We start from the raw sequence: 21,434 nt of genomic DNA, 5'->3' as shown, positions 1-21,434 counted from the left end.
ACGCGGCGGCGAGGAGCCCGAGACCCGCGCCCGCAGGCTGAAGATCAAAGAGGTAAAGGCTCCGCGTCTGCTCCTCATCTCTTCATGCTTGTTCGGCTCCCTTCCCCTCCTGCCATTCTCCATCACTAGTCAGTCACTCCCTCATCCCTCCAGGCTTCCTCAGCTCTCCTTCATCCCTCCCGTGAGCCCCCATTTCTCCTACCCTGGTACGCTGCGTTTCCCTAGGTAGTCCTCTTCCACCCCCGTGTCCCCTCATTGACCCCTTCCATGTCTCTCCTCGATTATTCCACCAGCCCTTTACAAGCGTCCCTGTCTCTTCTCAGTTATTGTTTGTGTTATCCGGCACTCTAGTCCCTAGCCTCTCTGCATGCTCCCTTTATCACCCAGGGCTCCTGGCTTTTCCACCCCTATCCTTGCCACCTCTGTGTTTCTCTCTCAATCTCTAAGATTAGTGCAGACTCATGATGCCCCTTTCAATGGGGTGTCTTTTTACCATGCCCCCAAAGGCATGTGTTACCTATAATGTGACACAAGGCACATATCTCTGCATTTCTACACACTCAACAGAGGAAATGTGTTCGGGTAGCCGAATAGGTGTGACTAGGAGCTATGAGATGAAATAATACAAAGGGAAATTTCAGGTTGGCTATTTGGAAAAACTTCCTAACCGTGGGGTGTATTATAACATTGTGGAATAGTCTCCCCCCCGGGAAATAGTGGAAACCTGGTCACTTAAGATATTTAAAGCGTGGAGTGGATACAGCATTAGAAAATAATTATCAGATTTACACTAGCCTACGGGATGGACTGGATGTGACCTACTAGGTCTTTCTATCCCGCCGATTTCTAGGTCCTCTGCATCCGTAAATCACTCTGGCATCTAGCTTAGGGAAGCAGGGATTCAGGACTTTTTACCTGGAAACAAAGGACCAAATTCTGGCCTTGAGTTAGCCCCATACAGTCTTGGTGATATCAGCGGGGTTACACGGGTGTAACTGGGGGTAGAATTTGGCTTAATGCCTACAGTTTGTGCATACAGCCTGGCTGCCTTGCAAACACTGCAGTGTAATCTGTGACCTAGTTAACCAAGGACTATAGAATCAATGTAATATTAGATTGTATATATCCTGTCTTTTGCCGTGACTGATAAACTTGAAGCAAATCTTAGTAGATCAAAAATGCCAATAAATAAAACACACATATTTAATGATGCAGAGTATTAATTTCCTGGTTTTGTTCCTTAGTAAAGCTGTAGGCATTTATCATGTACTTAAACAGCCCCAAGTTGAACAGAGAGGGAAATGAAAGGATAATGGGATAATATCAAGGTTGACAAGCCCTTGATGCAACCTACATTTTAAAAATATTCTTTTTTTTTTTAAGCTCTCCTTTTGGTTCTGAGAGTGCTGTCCTCAAAACAAAAGCTGCAGTACTGGTAAAATTCCAACTTCTCTGCCAGGCAGCCAGACACAACACACCGAGGGGTGCTAGGTTTCTTTATGATCCCAGGCATGATTGAACCATCCTTTCACTCTGCCTGTCTGCTGCACTGTTGTTAGCCAGCAGGGTATCAAAATATACCAGCATCTTGCTCTCTCATACACTTTGAGGTAAGGATTCTTGTATATTTTGATACCTTGTGGGCTCCCCGTGCCAAAGTACACTAGGACAACATGATGCACACATGCAAAGCTAACATCAGTTGTTTTTAAAATAATTAAATGTGGCACTAGACCATTTATCTGTGTTTAATTTTTAATACAGGATTAATATTTAGCAGCCTGAACATATTCAGGCCTGAGAGCTTAGAATGTATTCATAATTAGTGCGCGATGGCAAAGTTAGGTTTCCCCTCTGTCCAAGAATGGAGCTAGAAGACAAAAGTGACTATACAAAACAGGAAGGGGATATTGCACTGATTTGTTAAGAAAAGGGTTTTTTTTTTTTTTCAATAGAACAGACACAAGGAAGGAAATGAAGAGGGGAGAAGATAAAAAATTATATATAAAAAGGAGAGTAGAAAGGGTAATAAGTGGTAAAGAGGAAACCAGCAAAGTCATGACACAGCATTTAGATTGTCAAAATGCATTTCATTTGTACATTTCGTGGAAATGTGAGGTATGGGTGAGTTGTGATAGCGGTGGCATTCTGCAGGGATGAACAATCAAATTACTGCACATTCAGATGTATATGTTAGCTAAAGGGCCTTGGATTTGACTGACATCATCTCTGGTCCTTGATGATGTCCCAGTCCCCTCTCTTTCTTCCAGTATTTCAAGCTACGCAATTTGCTAAAATCTGCTCCAGATTGTTCTAGTTGTTCAAGTCTTTTTTTCCTAGGTTCTTCTTACAGTGCACTAGGTGCATTCTCCAAAACACAGAGAGGATGGGTATGAACAGGGCTTGAAAAAAATTTTGGACACGTGAGCTGGAGGCCACGTGGCAGATGAGACAGAGAATTGGGACATCATCAAGGACCAGAGATGATGTCTCAGTCAAATCCAGGACCTTCCCTTTCCTAGCACTGAAGGAAGGGGTGAAAGGCCTACCAGGTTCTGTTCCTGGAACTCTGCTCAGGGACTCCATCTTCTGTGTCAGCTTTTTGTATCATGATCTGCTACATTGAAATCTGCACATCTTTCAGGCCACTTTGGCTGCTAGCAGTTAGAGTTGTCTCCTTCCTCACCCCACCTCAGAGCCTCTTGACAGTTGGGTGTGTCCCCAGCTTCTTGGCTGTTGCGAGGGTGATTGTGTATGTGTGTGTGTTCCACTCTTGTCTTCCCAGCCTCTTCCCACTGTAAATTTATTGCTGTCCACAGGGTAAAACTGCCCAGATTGGTGTCATTTTAACTGTGCTGCTGTTTGGGAAAACTCTGAGCAGCAGCAGGGGCACTGAAGCTGTTTGCAGATTCAGGAGTCACACCAGCAGTGAATCTAGTTCACTGTCTTACACTGTGCACATGATTCAAATACTGCATCTTATTTGCCAATGTTTTGACTCTCAAATTGGAATACAAGGTAGACTGCTGTTGGTGTTACTAATTAGAAGTAATTGCAGTATTACAATGAATTTAGTTGGCTAGCATATTTTCCCAATTAACGCCAAGCTGTAAACCTTAGCATAGTGGGCGTGTTACAAAGGTTCTGATTTCTTTTTTTAATCCCAAAGTCAGTGAGCATCTCTTTCTTCAAAAAGAAAGCACCTGTATTGCACAGGCTTTTTACTGCAAAAGGTCAGTGTCATCTGGAGAATTGCCTAGGATGTACTGCTGTGTGTTACTTTTGACAGTTGAGTACAACAAGAGTTCTGACCTTTGGAGAAAATTGCGATAAAACCAAATCATAGCATTCCCAGTGCTACAGGTTAAGAAATCTAAAGGGCCTGGAATAATTCATCTCCTAAACTGAGCTCTGAAAAACATTAGTTGTATAACTGATCAATCATGCATGGTTTCAGGGAATAGTTAATTTTTAACATGTGCCAAATACTGATTAATGTTCAAAGTCAAAATGTGGTTATAGTCAGAAAGTGACTGTAAAAACAACACTGTGGGATTCCATATTTATTCTCTCTCTCTCTCTCTCAACAATTTTCAGATCAAGTTGCCTCAATTACAAGTCAGAATGATTCTCCCTCTCCCCTAACTCCCCAGCTGCCATCCCTGAAAATTCAGCCTGGGATCTGGAAAAATCAAGCTGTGTGGTTTCTGCTTCTTGCATCATAAATGTTTTGCAATTTGAGCTTAGCTGACAGTTTTGCTGATGATGCATGAGGCAAAATAGAATACAGCTTGCTCTCCTGTTGCTGCATTGGCTCTGCAGGTCTAAATTGAGGGGGAGTTTGGTGGGATCTGAGAACAGTGGAAAAGATAAAACTTTACCCTGAAGTGTCTTCAACCCAACCAAACCAGCAATGTGCTAGTGCTTGAGAATAGGTACCAGTAACTGACTACAAACTGGCCATAAACAAAAGTGAAACTAACTAGCCTGCTTTCTCTCTCAAAGCTGTGAAAAATCCAAACAGTAAACAAACAGCATAAATAAAGGAGACTTACAGCTTCTTCAGGTTTAATAAACAAAGGCATTAATAATAACTTAAGTAAGGAAATGTGTCTTGACCTAATATAAGAGAATGTGTTCTTAACCTGACAATCTCCTTGTACCTGAGTTTTCAAGGCGTGCAGAGGGAATGTGTCGGAGCTAGGGTCACAACCCAGGAATTCCTTGCTCTTAATCCTGTACCTCTCTGATATATATTCAGTTTGTTTTTATATTGTTGCTCTTCTCATCATAGTTACTCTTTCTCCCCCCCCCCCACATTTACCTCACCTGGCCTTCAGTTTGTCCTTTTTAACACAGTTCTAAATATGTATTTAATTTGACAGTTTTCTGCTATCCAGGTTCTTATTTTCAAGAGGCCATCCATATGGTTTCCCCCTGTTCCTCCAAACAAAGTCTTGCTGTCACTGAAAATATTATTTTTTTAATCTTTGTGACTAACGATGAGGCTGTCACCAAGTCACACCACTACAATTCTATATTTTCAGTTGTCGTAGTAATCATTTTCAGATATAACATATGGCTGAACAGCAGACAACTACCAAGGTAGATCCATTTTTAAACAGCTATCTTGGCAGTTTACTTCTAGCAGCTAATTTACAAGAATTAGAAACATTAGATTAGGTGCTCAACTTCCATGGAAAGTCAGTGGTGTTGGGTGCCTAATTCCCTTGGATGCTTTTGAAAATCCTACCCAGTAATCCATTTGTGGATAAAATACAACGGGTACATTACAGGTAGCTGCTAAGTAAGTGCCCTGTATCATCCTTCTGAAAAAGTACCTCAACCCTGACCCCTGGTGGGAGAGGAGAGTTCAGTTCACATGCTCACTCAATCCTTGGTGGCTCTGCAGACATGACCAGTGAGGCCGGTAATAGTAATGATGGTATTTGATGTATACTGAGCCACTAAGAACTGGACTGAGACCACCAACTTTAGTAACATAGAGCTCCTCGTTGGTTTTAGCTTACAACTGGCCTGACAGTGAAATGCTCCATATCCCATGATCAGTTCTGGAGACAATTCCTCTGCCAATCCTGAATGTCTCAGCCCCTCTCTCTCTCCATATTCTTCTGTGTGGTGCAATTACTTCTTCCTAATTCTGAGGGCAGCCCTAAAAGTAAATGCCACATACTGTCCGTTCTAGTGCTTTCATAGTGCCAATAGCAACTCCAGATGGAAATGCACTTTTCTGAACCCATCTGTCTAGCTAGAACTCAGATAATTTAGTCCTTTGTGGTGGTCAAACATTAGTCAAGTACCTTGTAAGAGAGGTACACTGGAAATTGATTAAAGAGAAAACTGCTATTGTAAAACTCTTTATAGTGAAATAGAATGAAGATTCCAGACTGTTTCAGTATATTGTGATCAAATCATAAATTCAGCTGTAGAGGAAAACTAGCTTTGCTATGAGTGGGTCCTGCTGTATTTTGGAATTCTAGCTGGGTCAAGGGCTGCTGAAATTTTCCTTTATATTGCGTTCTCTTTTCTCATGCCTTATTTACTGAACCTTTGAAAAGGCACTATACTAAAAATTTCCCAAATGATGCGTACAATATATTTTGTGCTTCACTAGTCTCTGGTGGATTCGTGCAAACAAAATTTAGACCTAACCTGTGTATGATGAGACTGTGAATTCCTCATTCAGCACAAATGGTATATGGTTAAACATATATTTGCACCATTGGTGTGTATGGTTAATTGACTAACAATATTTGTCCTATTGATGTGATGTATGAATACAGAAAATATTTTTACCTCTGTAACCCATGCTACAGTACAGTATACTTCAAGATCCTAATGGTATAGGAGTACTCACTACTGTTGCTACAGTTAAGGTTATTTCAGCATTTCGGGGGATTATAGTGGTCAGTAAATGTCTGCTCTTGGCTACAAAATCAAACACCGAGAGCTCTTTTTACAAAACAACTAAATTTGATATAAAGCTGATTTGTAAACTGCTGCTTAAAGACAGTGCCCTGTTTGTACACAATCAAAATTGCTAGAGCGTGGACCTCTCCAGACAGATTACAGATAATGACTGAACACAAGCTCTGGACGTGGTTAAACAGGTTTCCAGGAGGCACACAAGTCTGTTATGCACAAGGCCCTACATATTGCTGAATTAGTTCAGTAAACGCATGGAAACTCATTGGGTTGCCTCAAATACAAAGACAAGAAGGATGGAGCAGTATAGTTAGATAATGGCTTCACCTCATCTGTAACACTTTACCATATATTTAATCACTTAAATCTTCTCAATAATTGCATGTCACAAATATTTGCTAAAACATGGGATCTTATCCAACTTGACTCATTCCCTGTGCAAAATATTTATAGGTTCTTGATTAATTTTGTAATCAACAATTAAATCTGCTCCCTTACTGGGAGGATTATTTCCGTTTGTTCTTTCATTTTGCTTCTTTGCAAGAGTTCACAGGAAACACTTTTCTTACTCTTTACATTTTAAATATGTATCTAATCCTTAAAATTACTTGTTCTTAAGTTTAAAGGAATGAAGGATGGGAAGAAAATATGTTTTATAATCTTAGACGGGTCTGCGCTTTTGCTTCTAAACCTAACATTTACATGCAGTTGTCTAAACAATGTGAACTATTCACTATTTTACTGTAGGGAGAAGGGAAATCTTGTATTTTGAATTTTAACGTATTTTTAAACTTAAAAAGCTATGACTATATAGACCCAACAAGTACCTTAGAATTGTAGAAGACTTTTTTGTGTGTGGATTTGACATGCACCCATAATTGTTGCCTTAGCTTATATAGTTTATAGCTATAGTTTATTGTATGATACAATATTTTGGAAGGGCACCAAAGGAGTTGTCATGGCATGTTGTATCATTGATCTGTACATAATGGGTATATTGTGCATGATGGACCTAACACAAACTCAGGGAAGGAGGCACAGTGGGAACAGAGGAGAACTGGATAATATTAATTATTAGACCTTCACATATTTATTAGAGACACACATCATGTCCTATTAAGGACAACAGAACACTGGGCTCTGGGTTCCATTTGTAGCTACAGATTCACTTTGTGGGCTTAGGCAAGTAATAAAAGGACATTATTGGATTAAATATGGCCTCAAATTTAGATTTTTTTTTGTAAAAATAAGCTTTTAATAAACTTTTACATAACCTGTTATGATAGATATTTCTATTTGTAAATGTCTAATGTAAACACTACCAAAACATTTCCCTTGTAGTTTTTAACCCAAACAATGCAAATATTGTTCTAATATAACAGAGTCAAAAGGTGAAATTTACTAAAAATAGGAGTGAAATGGACTACTTCATCTTCATTGTCCACCCTGAAAGACATGGCAAAAGTAAACAGCAGAAGTGGTGAAAAGTAGTTTTAAAAAAAATAATATTTCAGTGTTAACCTGAACAACCTGTGGCATTAGCTGCATAAAGAATCAAATCTTTAAAAATATAATATTTTACTCTTAACTTCTCTAGCTTAGTATGTCCGTCTATGAAATGGGTATTACTGTACTTACCTAATTTAGCTAGTGTGAGGCATAACTAATGCTTTCAAAGCACTTTGAGTTCCTTGGGGAGCTTTATAAGTGCAAATTATTTTTAGAGACTGTTCTAAACCAAAAAACTACTTTACTGCTTTCCCTCTGCATACATTTATCTTGAAAGCTGAAACAAGGAGTCCCTTGCATGTAACCAAGCTGTGTACTTGAGTCAGTGGAGAGGACTAAAGGGGATTAAAAAGAAAAGCAAACAGAAGTCCCACTAAAAATAATTCTTAGTTGCTTATTTGAGTTAATTGTTTTTTGTGTGCGAGATTGACTGGGAGCCAGGAATTCATTAGTTCTAATCCTGCCTCTGACATTTCCACTCTCTGGTCTTGGAGGCGTCACTTAACCTTTCTGTTCTTCAGATTGTTATATGGTAGAATGGGGCTAATCATAAGAGCATTGTGAAGAATAATTTATGCAGAAGGCGTGGAAAATGCTACAGCAGCACAACTGATCGGGCTTTACATTTTCAAAGTGCTGTACAAACACTAACTTGCTATAACAACGTTATCTTCGGTATTCTGTAGGAAATGTCAGGTTTTTAAGTACCTTATCTTGCTTCAGTTGAAGTCAATGAAAAACTCCCATTGACTCCATTGGGGGCAGGTGAGGTCCTAAATGCTTGTCAGTACTGAGAATTGAAACCATGTTAGTATCTTTCTAGAGAGCAGTGTTTTAAAACCGCGTTCTTGCTATAATTGTGTTAACATGATTTCCCTGGCCAGTGAAGAAAGTGCATAGCTGTGTACTTTAGAAAGTAACAAAAAGACAATTATAATGCTGTAGTGCCTGCTCATACTAGTTCTACCCACATGTATAAGTCAGCCCAGCTAGCTGATAAAAAGCCTCCAAAAGAAATACTGGAGTGTTTTCAATTCTCCAGTTCCTCATCAGAAGGCCCCCATCTCAAATTTTAGTGCTGGCAGTCCTGAGTTGAGGAACAAAGCCTGGTTCTTCTGGAGTTCTGAAAATAGAAATTTACTCTTCACAGCTATTTTAAGATGCGCTAGCTATACCCAGGCAAATCCCCAGCTAACTTTTCTGATGCTGCTTAACCATCTCAAAAGCCTTCCTCCAGCAATGAAACCAGGAACCCATCAGACCTCCGTGCTGAGTCTTAGTGGAATTACATGTAACCAGCATGTTGCTCCTCTGATATATATATTCTTCCATTCTCTATGGTGGATTGGTTCAAACTATATATTTTTGAAGGGGTTATTGATCTCCGATAAATCCTCCATAAGATGCAGGGAAAAGTCCTAGAGACCTTTGCTTCTTCCCATTCTTTACTCTCTGGTTTTCCAAAATTTAAGGACAGGAAAAATGTAAGCTGAATATTAGGGGGGAAATTCCTAAAAGTTAGATTTGAAATAGATTTCCACCACTTCTTTTGGGAATCTGTTGCTTGGGTTGTTTAAAACAAGAATAGAAAGAGCATTCAAAAATGTATTGTAGGAGACAATTCTACTGGCAGGGACGTGGACTCACTGACCTAAGAGGTCTCTTCTGTCTCTGATTTCTATGAATCCTTATGTTTGTTTGCCTTAGTTTATTATCCATGTAATCTAACGTGCTTTTCATAGCTTTCTTCTTTCAGAAGTTCATTAATCATTGTAGTGTGATGACCGTCTAATGCAGTGTTGGAATTCTGCCAGGGCCAACCCTTGGTACCTCTCATGATGGGAGGTCAGACTGAATGAAATCAAGTCCCCTTAGTTCTGGCAGCTGAATTCTAACACCGTTCTAACATCCACTCCACGTGCTTTATTTTTTATTAAAGATCCAGTATTTGAAAGCCGATTTCTCTGATTTATTGTTGACCGAGAGACTCCTGGAGGAGTTTATCAGCCTCTGGCTAATAAATGTGTTACTGTGCTCCAAGTATTTCTTAACACTTTCCTTGACTGACAACTCAAACACTAGACTCTGGGACAGCTGCAGGATAACTTTCTTGTATCCTTTGTGGGATCATTTTCTTGTATCTGTTACCGACTAGTACCTGTGATAAACTGTCAGATTACTCCTTGCTGACTGGTTAATGCTTGAGAATTACTCCTTCCCCCTCTTCAGAAGTTCAAATCACAAGTAACTCTTGAAAGGGAGGGGACAGCGATGCTCCAGTCAATGCCTCCAAGCAAAAACTGTAAAAACAGATGGGCTAGCAGGTGAACCAGCAAGAAATAATCAAACTAAAGCTCATCCTCCAGATCACTCATATTAAGTATTTAGGATCTGGCTGAAGCACACGGGATACACCTGACTGTTTCAGGCCCATATTGGATCAGAAGTCATGGGCTGTTCTGGGTTCTTCTCGCCCCACACTCCAGCATTTGGGCTGGAGGCCAGGTGACTTCACCTCAGATGTTCCCTCCCTCCTCCTCCTTATACAGAGCAGGAGCAGAGGGGAGGCAACTTGTTGCCTGTATTTTCCCTTCTTTCCTTCCCCTCAACTATCTCACCTGCTTGCACCTCTGTGTGTTTTGAGGACACTGTTGGTCCCATCCAAGAGCCAGAAGCAATGAACTCTTTCCCACTGATGGGGAAAGGGAAAATTAAGATGCCCAGTTCTGAAACAAAAGGGATGATCAACATAGATCATCAAGCAGTTGGCTAATAAATATAATAAGAAGTCCTGCGTTTACAGGCTAAGACCATGTTCTTAGTACCAGAAGCACTCAGTGTAAAGGACGATTCTCCGTCTCCTGCTTCCATGGGTTTCATGCAGGGAACATGCCTAGCTTTGCAGAATGTTAACCCTCTGAGTGACCTGTAGGCCAGTTAAAAGTCTGTTGAGCGGGCTTTTCAGGACAGTCTCAGGTACTTCAGGGGCCCTGGGCTGTTCCATCCAGTATTGTCCTAACTGTAGTCCATGAAGGAACTCCTTCCCTGTAACTTATAGCTCTAGTTCTAATCTGTCTACCTCCAGCTCTTACTGTTGTAAACCCTGTGATAAACTAGGACTCTCCTGTGGTTATTCCAGGCGGTGGGCTTAATTTCCTGAACCAAGCAGCCCAGCCAGCAATTTTTTGTTTCATTCATAGCAGTGCCCTAAGCAATACTGCAGTGAGAGGACCATAGTCTCTGGTTGCATGTTACATTACTGTGATCTGGTTAAGTTAAAGCTAGAGAGGCCTGTCAGGACTCATCTGGTCTGAGGCCAGACAGACATTACTTACTTGCCTCAGGATGGCTCAATGACAGACTTGTGCATGGAGGCTCCAAGGGCTGTGCTCTGTCTCTTCTTCACCACTTATATTCAGTACCTTGGGAGTGTTCCTGCTGTGATTCTGCGGCTGAGGCAGAAGACCACAGTCTCCTGCTCCCTCTGTGTTGTTTCTTTAGGATGTTTCTTTTGTGTCTTATACACAGGTGTTAAGTAGTTAGGCCTGATACGTTTTCGGAGGCATAATTTCCCCTACCCATTTTTTGTTTTTAAAGGAAGAAAAAATTCCTCAGCATTTGCCTTTTCTTGTAGCCTGCTGCTTTGTCCTTCGGGACATCTCCTGGGCTTCTTCCTCTCCAAAAGTGAGACTCCTCAGAGATGTCTTTAGGGAAGGGGAAATTTCTTACCTTGTAATAATGCATTTCTGAAAAAAATCATCCCGCAAGATACTCATCCACCTACCTTTGCTAGATTTTTAATGTGGTTTGATTAGGAGGTGAAGTATTCTGGGCTTACCCCCTAAGTGATTGTTGCTCATCTGGGGTGTTGGTCACGTTAGAGAAAGAACATTTGGTATTTTTTGTGTGTAGTTAGAGACTTAAGAAGTGCAAAGCAAGAAGTCTTCTTAAGTCAAGGTCTTTAAGGAAGCCTATAGGTACATCACAGGGCCAAATATCTTAAAGCTATGGGAATTTCCTGAATGACTTATGCTTCAGGCAGAAGACCCAGGAGTGATACTCTTGCAGGATGCTTTCAGAAAAGCACAATTACAAGGTAAGTAATTTCCCCTTTTTATTTTATTCAAAGCATGCGGGAATACCAGTGACTAGTAGCTAAGAGCTAGCACCAAGCTAAACAATTCATAGTTAAAAAAGCATTTGACAAATCTAAATAATAAAGCAATCTCTGAAGTTTAGCACTCTGCCTCTTGAGTCTGTCTCAGATCCCCGGCATGTGCAGCCCCCTTCTGCACCCTGTCGCAATAGCTGTAAAAAGGGTTATTTTATGGAGCCACAGTATTTTGCAAATATCTTCTAATTTGCAACTGTGCCAGCAAAATTAGTTTTTAAAAAGTGAAAGTCCTCTATAAAATTTGGGCTGTACAGTTAATGATTTGAACCGTTCTGCAGATATAGGGGGAAATAATTTCTGTGCATTTCAAAGTTCTTTATAAACTCCAGCTGATGTAGGGATTATTGAGACCACTGCGATGGTGAAGTAGAGCACTGTTGGGAGGAGCTCTTTCCAATATTGGATGTGCTGGGTTTTTGTTGACTTTGCAGCGTGTCTCTGTGTGTACACGCACAACAGCCTCTTCAAGCATTTTTACCATACGTTACAGAGATGTATTTACAACCTTAAGGCCAATTTAGCAAAATGTAATTTTTGGGGGGGGGAGGGATAATATTCTATACACTTCCTAAATGCATATGAGTGACCCCAAATCCGTGAGAATCCAGCACGTTTGGTTCAAATTCTGTGCTAAAGTAAGTATGTTGTGTGTGGTGGTGCGAAGGCAGCATTCGGCAAGCAACAAAAACCAAAATCAACATTCTTTTATAATGTCTTCATAACGTAGTGGTTGCTGAAAGGGGTACTTATCCAACCTTTCAGTAACTATAACCGAGGAACTAATTATCACCCTGGTGGTTTTTAATTTTTTTCTTATGAAGGAATAGGCAGAGAAATTTCTCCTTGTCCTTAGTTTCTCTTGTCTTCTCCCAGTCATTCATATTCTGCATGTTGTTTGGCAAGAAATCTTCAGCTTCATCTGCATCACAGAAGCTATAGTTAGGTCTGAACTTTGCAGCTGACCCCAATTTTTGCAGCGTGCAGAATTACCATTTGAGCCAGTCTGCGAAAGAAATCAGCCCTCCAGTTTAATAGGATCACTTCTTCCAGGTCTGTGCAAATTGGGAACATGTAAAGCCTCTTGTGAAAGTTCTCTAAACCTTATGACAGCGAGTACAAGTACTTGAACAGTAGCAAGAGGTAATAAGCAAAGGACCATTGCTTTTATCCCTGCTGCTTTTGTGCTGAAACAGTGTTGGTCATGCATTGGAATCTGGTATGTTTGATCACTTATAGAAGCTTGAAACAAATAAGGTTTCCTTCTTCCCTCTTCCTGTCCTGGAGAGCCCTAGAACACAAATACTTTTACTTCTAATAGAATCCTCCGTAAGCTTCAGTTGGAGTAAGTGAGGGGACCCTTAATGTAGCTCTCCCCCTCCTCAAGGATTAAAGCACTCTACAGTTTGCCCTAGACTCAGCTTCAGTCTCAAAAATCCATTGTCATCCTTTTGCAACCTGCTGTTTCATTAAGAAACTTTAACTGCAAAATCAACCACTGTTGCTGAGATGTTTCCTAATATAGAAGCAGCAGGACCCAGTGGGACTTAATGCCCCATCTAAAGATTTTTTTTTTCTTTTGATACAGTTAAACCCAGTTGTGTTTGGAATTTAATTAGGAGTTAGTTTAATTGTGTTTTGAGATGCGTTCTCTTCCTTTTCAGCTTTCCTCGCAGGGGACGGTGAGACAGGAGGACTCCTGGGTTCTGTTTCTGGCTTTGTTACTGACTCGGTACATGACATTGGGCAACTGAACGGTGTATGCTTCTGTTTCCCTGTTTGTAAAATGGGAAGAATACTTGCCTTTCTCTCATGAATGTGGTAGGGGTTAGTTTAAATATCTGCAAAGCCCTTTTAAGATACGTGCTGAGTATTATTACCCCTCTGCTCCTAGTCTTCTCCTTTGTACATGGAGATATTTGCCTGTCTCAGTAGAAGTAGGGGAGTGGTGGGGAAGCTCAGTTTAATGGTTTGTAAAGTGCTTTGAGGTCCTCAGCTGAAAGGTGCTGTAAAGTTAAGGTTTCATAGCAAATCTGGAGCTACCTGGGGCTTCACAGCTGTCACTAGATCATGTATATCAGCCAGTCAGAATATGACAGCAGCAGGAGGGATAGAATTTGGATCTTTCTGCGGCAGAAGTGCAAACCCCTACCATCTAAATGCAAGGAGAACCTCAATTAGCAGTTAGAACTGTATAGGACATAGGATACAGTTGATCATTTGATACAGTCCAGGGTAAACATTCACCTCAGCTAGTTCATGATGGTGGAATTGTTGTTGAATTGGTTTATCTTAAGTGTGAACCCAAACTCAAGAACTTGGTATCAGCCCTTGTCATGATGCATGTTCACCACTGGAGCGCCCCTTGGCATCAGGGATCTGAGTCTCTTGCGGGTCACCTGCCTTTCTGCAGAACTCAGCCTTCCAGTTGAGAAGCATCTAAATCCAATCTGTCAGGCAACAGAAACTCACACTAATGTCTAAAAGTCTCTCAGCCAGTCTGCCCTTCTTCTGGGCTCCATCTTCAGTTTTCCTCTTCGCCGCTCTGTAACCTTCTCCGCAGATCCGGCCTCAAGCTCTGGCCTCTCAGACTGCATCTGTCTAGGGTGCATGTTTTCCTGCCGCTTCTGGCTCAGGCCACTTCATAGAAGTGCCTCTGGTTCCTCCCTTCAGAGTGAATGCTCTCCCCTTTTATAAGGGCCAGATGTCCATTAAGTTATCACCTGATGCCTCCCAGTCCTGCCCCTCTGGCTGAGAAGCAACTAATTAGGTACATCTGTTGTACCTGTGTTGTAATTAACTGGCTATTAACCCCTTTCCGGCCCATGATCTCACCCCCTCACTGTCCTGCTTTTGCTTATGCAAAGTTAACTCTCTAATGAATTCATCTGGTGCTTCCAATTGTAGATTTTTCCAACTGTAGAGTCCAGCTGCAATTTTTGCCTTGTTTGTGTTTCCTATTCAGTAGAGATGAAAATGGTGGAAAAAAATCGCTAATATAAGTAGCTTGACGATGCACCCTAAAGACTCTGCAACGAAAGTCCTAGGCAGAAAGCTCTTCACTGACATTATTGTATTTACTTTATAGATAATAAAGGTACATGTAGCAAACGATTTACAGTATCTACTTAATGTCTGCCAATAAATTAAAGTATCTGCTGGTGTATTTGCACGTCAGCAGCAGATCTGGCAAAGTTTCAGCTTTAAAACCCATTTCAAAGCACTCAAGGGCATGGGAATGGCTCAAGATTCTGGACATGGCTATGTAATTTTGTGCTCAGTGATTGAGGAAGAAACAGTTGGATCAATGCAGAAGTGTCTGTAAAATACTTGAGGCTTTCCCAAACATTGGGTGTCTTTCTGAAAGATACGTTGCAGATTCAATCACCAGTTACTGGGCTTCATGTAGGAATTTGCGGGGTGAAATTCCATGGCTTATGTTATGCAGGAGGTTGGCTAGATAATTGCAGTGGTGCCTTCTTTCCTTAACATGTGAACAAACGCTATAATCCCATGTGTTAACTTGTGGTAGATAAACTATTTGACTAGGGGTGTATCACTCTCTTGATATGATAGCATAATAATCCATACATTACCAATCAAGGACCCCATTATGCCAAGCGCCTGTCTCTGCATTGAGTCCCCGTGGGGTCCAACTGCATCTGAATTAAGTTTTGAGTTGTAATCCTGACTCTGCCACTGACTTCTCAAGTGATGTTGGACAAGTCACTTTCCCTCTCTGCCTGCTTTTTCCTCACTTGTAAAAGCTTTGAGATAATGATTTTTACTTTGTTGAATATTGAGAATGAATTCCTTTCGTGTTACTTACATTTGAACATGCAGAATGCTATTCAAATTCAGTTTAATAGTAGTAGTTCATTTTTATTTGTTATACGTCAACACCCCTGTGAAATAATGATTAGCTCTATGTTTCAGATAGGTAAACTGAGGCACAGAGGAGCTAGAGTAGGGAATGGATTTGTCAATGGCAACAAGATTTTCCATCAGGAGTTCAAACTTCCATTCCCAGTTCTAATCTCTGGTACTCACCTCCTCAGTGCCAATAAAGATGAATGCAGGTTTTGTTAAAGTTAGTTAAATAAGAAAAGGTCCAACTAATGACTAGAGAAATGACACACATTATGATTGTCAGGTCAGGCCTATTAAATGAAAATATCCATTCTCTTTGTGTTTTATTCAAGATTAGAAGCTAACGTGACTGCTTTAAAACAGACAGGTTAGCCAGGGTGTCTCTAAATTGCTCAAGTTCCTGTTGGGATCTATTGGATTTACAGTAATCTTTAATTATAAAATGTAATTACTTTAGAATGGATTATCAGTGTTGCTGTCCATTTCTGCATGTTGCCTAGTAACTTCTTCATGTGCTGTAGCAGTGTCTGTTCTGCTAGTTACAGGCTTTTATAATCATGAAATAAAGGCCTGTGGTTATTAGTTCCTGGTTAAATGAAGCCTGTTAGCCAAGTGCCAAAACATTTAGCAATAAAAATATTATGTAGAATGACTTCTAAGGACGCTTTCAAAATAAGAGGTCTGAAAGTGACCCAGCATGACAGTGGCTCTGTGGTAAAGCTTTTCAATTTGAGTCCATCATTAGATTCTTCACTGGGGTTTGTGTGTATATATATATATATATAACTGTCTTAAAAATATAACTGAGAGCCTGATACTAATCTTGCACCAGTTTACACTGGTACAGCTCCCTTGACTTTGGTGAAATTACTCCTGATTTACACCAGTGTAAACAAGTGAGATTAGGATAAGGTCTCACACCTATCTTTTACTGCGAGACACTGATAGCAAGTTATACCTTTTAGTACATAGTTTTGTCAGGAAAATTATTTTTTGCAGGGTGGGAAAAATAAACCGCAATGTACTGCAGGTAAGAAATCTGAAATAGGAATGGGAGCTAATTTCAGTGTCCTAAAAGGTTGGCGGCAGAAAAAGTCAGGTTTTGTCTGATATGATCTACCAGGCTAGAGGCAGAAAAGGTCAGGTCCTATCTGATACTGCCACTGATCTTCACCAAAAAGACAAAGAGGAAAAAACCTACCCGTTTTGAGTAGCAAAACAGTGGGAAACTTATGTTAATAATAATTTAAAAAACAAGCAACAACAAAAAGAATTGCTGTTGGAAAACCGCAACTTGGAATTTTTTAGGTAGTGTGATCGTTTAAATATTTTACAGGGCGCTGATGGGTAAGGATTTTTTTAAAAGCAAAAGAGCCATGAAAGTGGTTATCTTGTAAAGATAATTGCTTTGTATAATGTTCATGGGAAGCTCTTGAAATGGACTGATTGGTTGGCATATTTAAATTTCATCTCTTAGGCATTTACTAATTATCCTAGCCTAGATGGATAAAACTAATCAAATAGCTGTTTGGAAATGCTCTGCATTTTAAAATCATACAGGGCTGACATGAGGAGGCAAATGTGAGTTTGATTTCTCGCTGATCCTCTCTGCTTTTACAAGCAGATTTAACCCAGGGTTTTTAATTAGTTAAATACTGCATATATTACATCACATCTGAAGTATTGTGCATGCCCATTGCCATGGTAGAATATTTCTTTGGTAAAACATTCTTTTGGTGAAGTTTTTTCTTGGACCCTGTTTCTTCATCATATACCCTGAGGGTTCTCCTTCTGCATGTTAGCAAACTGCCTAGCTCACACAACTGGACGATTGCTTTTATTGTATAAAGTTCTGGTTATTGGCCTTCTTCTTTCCCCGCCATGATACCATTTGAAACCCAAAGCCTGACTTTTCACATATGTTGTCTGCCCTCAACTGCATTTGAAGTCAGCGAATCTACACTCCCAACAGTTCTGAAAATCGAGCGTCCTAATACTTAGGGATAGGAATTGCAAATTACACTTGTCCAGTGTGTTCTGTGGTATACAGTCCTGGATTGGAGCCATAAAAGCACTGCTAGAGCAAGGAAGCAATGAAAGCTTGACGTGGTAGGATTTTTAATAGAACTTTATTGATAATTTGGTGTGGGGAAGTGCTGGGGGAGGGGACTTGCAAGGGCTATAGCCACCCCAAAATTTGCCTTAGGCTCCCTACCACTCCTCCCCTTCCCCCCCCCCATAGCCGCCTCGTAGCAGAAGTAAGCCTAGGCAGAGGGTTGGGGTGCCCAAGAACAGCCCCCGGCCCATGTCCCCACCCACTGGGGCGTGCCACCCAGGGCAGGTGGAGGGTCCGGGGCTCCCCACAGCAGCCTGGACTGACTCACTCCAGCCCGGGCTCCTGGGCCCCACCCCCAGCGGTTGCATGCTGCTCCCCAAGGGCTCTGCCAGCCCCAGAGCTGGGTCCTCCCACCTGGGCAACTCTTACCAGCTGCGAGCAGCCAGAGCCCCACATTGCCTGGCTCCAGCTTCGGGCCTCTGACGTGGCAATGGGGCGTGGCCACAGAGGGGTGGGGCCATGGAGGGGTGGGGCCTTGTGGCAAGGGGGGGCACAGCCCCCCCAATTTTCTGTCTGGTCAATCTTCTCCCCCCTTCCCCCACCGGCTGACACTACCCCTGAATTTGATTCACTAAATAAACATGCACAAAGTGCTGTGTTGGTCATATAAGCAAATTCTTACTGAGTCAAGACTTGCCAAACAAATGGAAACAAATTAAAGGAAGGGAGTGAATCAGAGGAAATATGGTAACAATGTGGGTGCAGCCATGTATCTTCTTTGTTCAGCTTCAGCAGAATTAGAAGCATGTGACGTGTCAGTATAAATATTAAACATTTGTAATATATCTTGCTGCAGTATTTAAAGGACCATTGACCAGAAAAATTTGGCCCACCATTTTAAAAATAGCTGTTATAAAACCTACATCTAATAAAAATGTTGCCTCACATTGAAGAAAAAATGCAACGCAAACAGGTCTGACAGTCCTTCTCCTGCGATGTTTGAAACCCAAATACTGCAGTGTTAGGAACCTGCAAATGAAATTAAGACTCTGATCCCACAAGCTGTTCTGTCCAAATCGACCTTTCCACCCACTGAAGTCAGTGGGGCTCTGCATGGGTACGGGGCTCTGCCGAGGCGGAACAATTTACAGGATTGAGGCAATAATTGATTTCCATTATCTACGCTGAGAGGTGCGCAAAAAGTATTCAGAGCAAAATTGTGGGAAGTAAATTATGTCAATAGGGAAAATTTTAAAAATCCAAAGTCTTAGTAAAACGGGTAAAGAAGTATTTGCCTATGACATATTTAAATTGACAATGCCATTTAAATGTGTAGCGGGATTTCTTTGAGGAAAATAAGGTGGATTATACAGGTCAGACAGAGAGCAATCTGACAAGTTTAATTGTGACTTGGAATCTGTGCTGTAAATCAGTTGAAAGACTGGGTGGTTTGTACTTCAGGGTCAGATTGATAATTGTCAGGTGGCATGCAGCACACCAGAAAATATAAAATCTAAAACTATGAACCAGTTTGCATAAAACTCTTTATATTTGTAGATGTTGTTTTAAAGCTCGATATATCATGATCTTCCATGGCTAGAATGGTATAAAACATTCACTTTTAACCTTGGCATTTCATCAGCAGCCCAAAAAAAAAAAAAAAAAAGCCGCGATCGCCATCTGCGGCGGCAATTCGGTGGGAGGTCCTTCGCTCCGAGCGGGAGTGAGGGACCGTCCGCCGAATTGCCGCCGAATATCTGGACGTGCTGCCCCTCTCCAGAGTGGCCGCCCCAAGCACCTGCTTGCCAGGCTGGTGCCTGGAGCCGGCCCTGCCCGGAGCCCCCATTGGCCTGGAGCGGCGAACTGCGGCCAGTGGGAGTCGTGATCGGCCGAACCTGCGAACGCGGCAGGTAAAACAAACCGGCCCGGCCCGCCAGGGGCTTTCCCTGAACAAGCGGCAGACCGGCTTTGAGAACCACTGATCTAGACCATGACTGATAGGTGTTTGCCACATGGGTCTGATTTCCATCTTGCATTTTTTCTTTCCTATTTCAACTCCAGCTAGACTTTAGTGGCCACTAACTGCTTAAAAACTTTTAGAGCTACATACCAGTCCTCTATACCATATGAAAATGTGGAATCCCCACCTTCTGAGGCGCAATTAATCTCTTAACTCTAGGAGTTCATGAGATGTGCTGCTAAACTTGGCCTGGAATGGCTGCTGCAAAATGGCTGAATTGGTAGAACTGTAAACTTTTGTCGCGGTTAAACTTTTCCAATCACTGCTTCTGGACCAGTGATCAGAGGGAGGAAATCCTGATTCTGGAGTCTGAGATAGAGCCACATCGTGGCTCTTATCACAGAAATATACCAGAGTTTAAAAACTGCAAGTGAAATTTTTCTCACACAAAGGAGATGGCAGCAGCCCTTCAATATCTCTAGGCAGCGTGCCGAATCTAGTCCAGCCTCTGTCTGATTATCAGCCCAGAACATAACAGCAAAAGAAAGTTTCAGGCATTGCAGCCAGCAGGAAATCATTTCATACTGAGGCTCTTCAGAACTGCATGACAAATGTAACTTCATTTGCCTGGTCAACCATTTTGAAGGAGAAAAGAAAACCAATCTAGCCTAATGAGTGGGGGAGCTGTCTCAATAAACAGCATTTTGGGGTGGCATGTTAAAGTGAGCAAACCTTGGAGATTATTCCTGAAGTCCTCTGGCTTTACTTGTATGAAACGTCCAGTGTTGGAAGGGGGAGCGAGGAGGGCTCCTATTAAAATTCTGCCACCAAATTGAAGGAGAGATAATTGGGGCAATTTCCTTTTCTCTGCTGGCAGAATTCACCCTCTCTGGCTACTGTTAATCAATCTGCACCAGGGAGGACAGATCCTGGGGCTCCAACATATTTTGAAAAACAAATGTTTTGCCTCTTGGAATGGATCAGAGAGACCAAGTAGCAGGTATTTAAAAAATCCAGGGCAGGATACCCACTCTGCCCACTCTCTGATTTTCATCCCAATCTTAGTTATGCACGTTGCAGAATATTCGTTATAACAATCAATATGTAGTTGGCTTAATTTTCAGCAACAAAGCATAAACGTTCCAGCAAAGTGGAACTTGCGTGTGTTTGCCAAGAGGGTGTTCCCTTCCTCTTTGGTTATGATTTAAAAGGGGAAACAAAAGGTCCTCAATCTCTCACCTCCCTTGTCTGCAAACTCCTGCCCCTCTGATTTGTGGGTTTTATCACTAGCAACAGGAAAACTGTTTTTGTGGGTGCCCGGCCCCTGGTAAAGGTTCTGGAAAAACATCCCTCTCTCCAATGGAGTACAGGATCATATCCTTATTAGAAGAGGATAAAGGTGCTTTGCTTAATATCATCTGGGAAATCATAGAATATCAGGGTTGGAAGGGACCTCAGGAGATCATCTAGTCCAACCTCCTGCTCAAAGCAGGACCAATCCCCAGACAGAGTTTTGACCCAGATCCCTAAATGGCCCCCTCAAGGATTGAACGCAGGCCAATGCTCAAACCACTGAGCTATCCCCCCCACAGCTTTCCCCAATGCCCCAGCTTTCCCCAAAAGTGTTACTACAAAAATAGTAAAATAATGAAACCCCCCTATTAAAATAATACTGTCACTGGAAAACAGCATCGACCTAGAAAAAATGAAAACCCTGAGTCATATGATTGATGCATATTCAAGTGCCTTTTACAGGAGGTTGTTGCTCTGTTGGTCGTTAAGTCTTAGCTTCCTAGAATCAATGAGCTCTAGTGACTAATTCATCCCACACAGAATTTATAAAGCCAAAATGGCTTCACTTATTCATCCAAAATTCCTCCTTCTGGCGGTGCTGGAGTCTGAATGTTATCAGTCAGCTCTGC

General features: G+C 41.6%; 1 protein-coding gene across 3 annotated transcripts in view; it reads left to right on the top strand.

Annotated features, from left to right (window-relative positions):
- The first annotated feature begins 6 nt into the window (after nt 1-6).
- Nucleotides 7-21,434, top strand: part of MAN1C1 (mannosidase alpha class 1C member 1) — an 82,377-nt gene continuing 60,949 nt past the window's right edge. The window contains exon 1 of one of the 3 annotated variants that reach the window (XM_024203690.3): nt 7-52. Coding sequence is in view for 2 of the 3 variants with exons in the window: in XM_024203688.3 (XP_024059456.1) it covers nt 11,525-11,551 (27 nt within the window). In the remaining variant the exon portion in view is untranslated. Of the gene's footprint in view, nt 53-11,494; nt 11,552-13,362; nt 13,448-21,434 lie in introns of those variants that run through there. The other 2 variants (XM_024203688.3, XM_024203689.3) reach the window with 2 other exon arrangements.

Source organism: Terrapene carolina, unplaced genomic scaffold (assembly GCF_002925995.2).
Source record: "Terrapene carolina triunguis isolate 2854851 unplaced genomic scaffold, T_m_triunguis-2.0 Scaffold236, whole genome shotgun sequence".
NCBI lineage: Eukaryota > Metazoa > Chordata > Testudines > Emydidae > Terrapene > Terrapene triunguis.
Note: the sequence above shows the minus strand (reverse complement) of the source record. Positions and strands in the feature narration are given on the sequence as shown.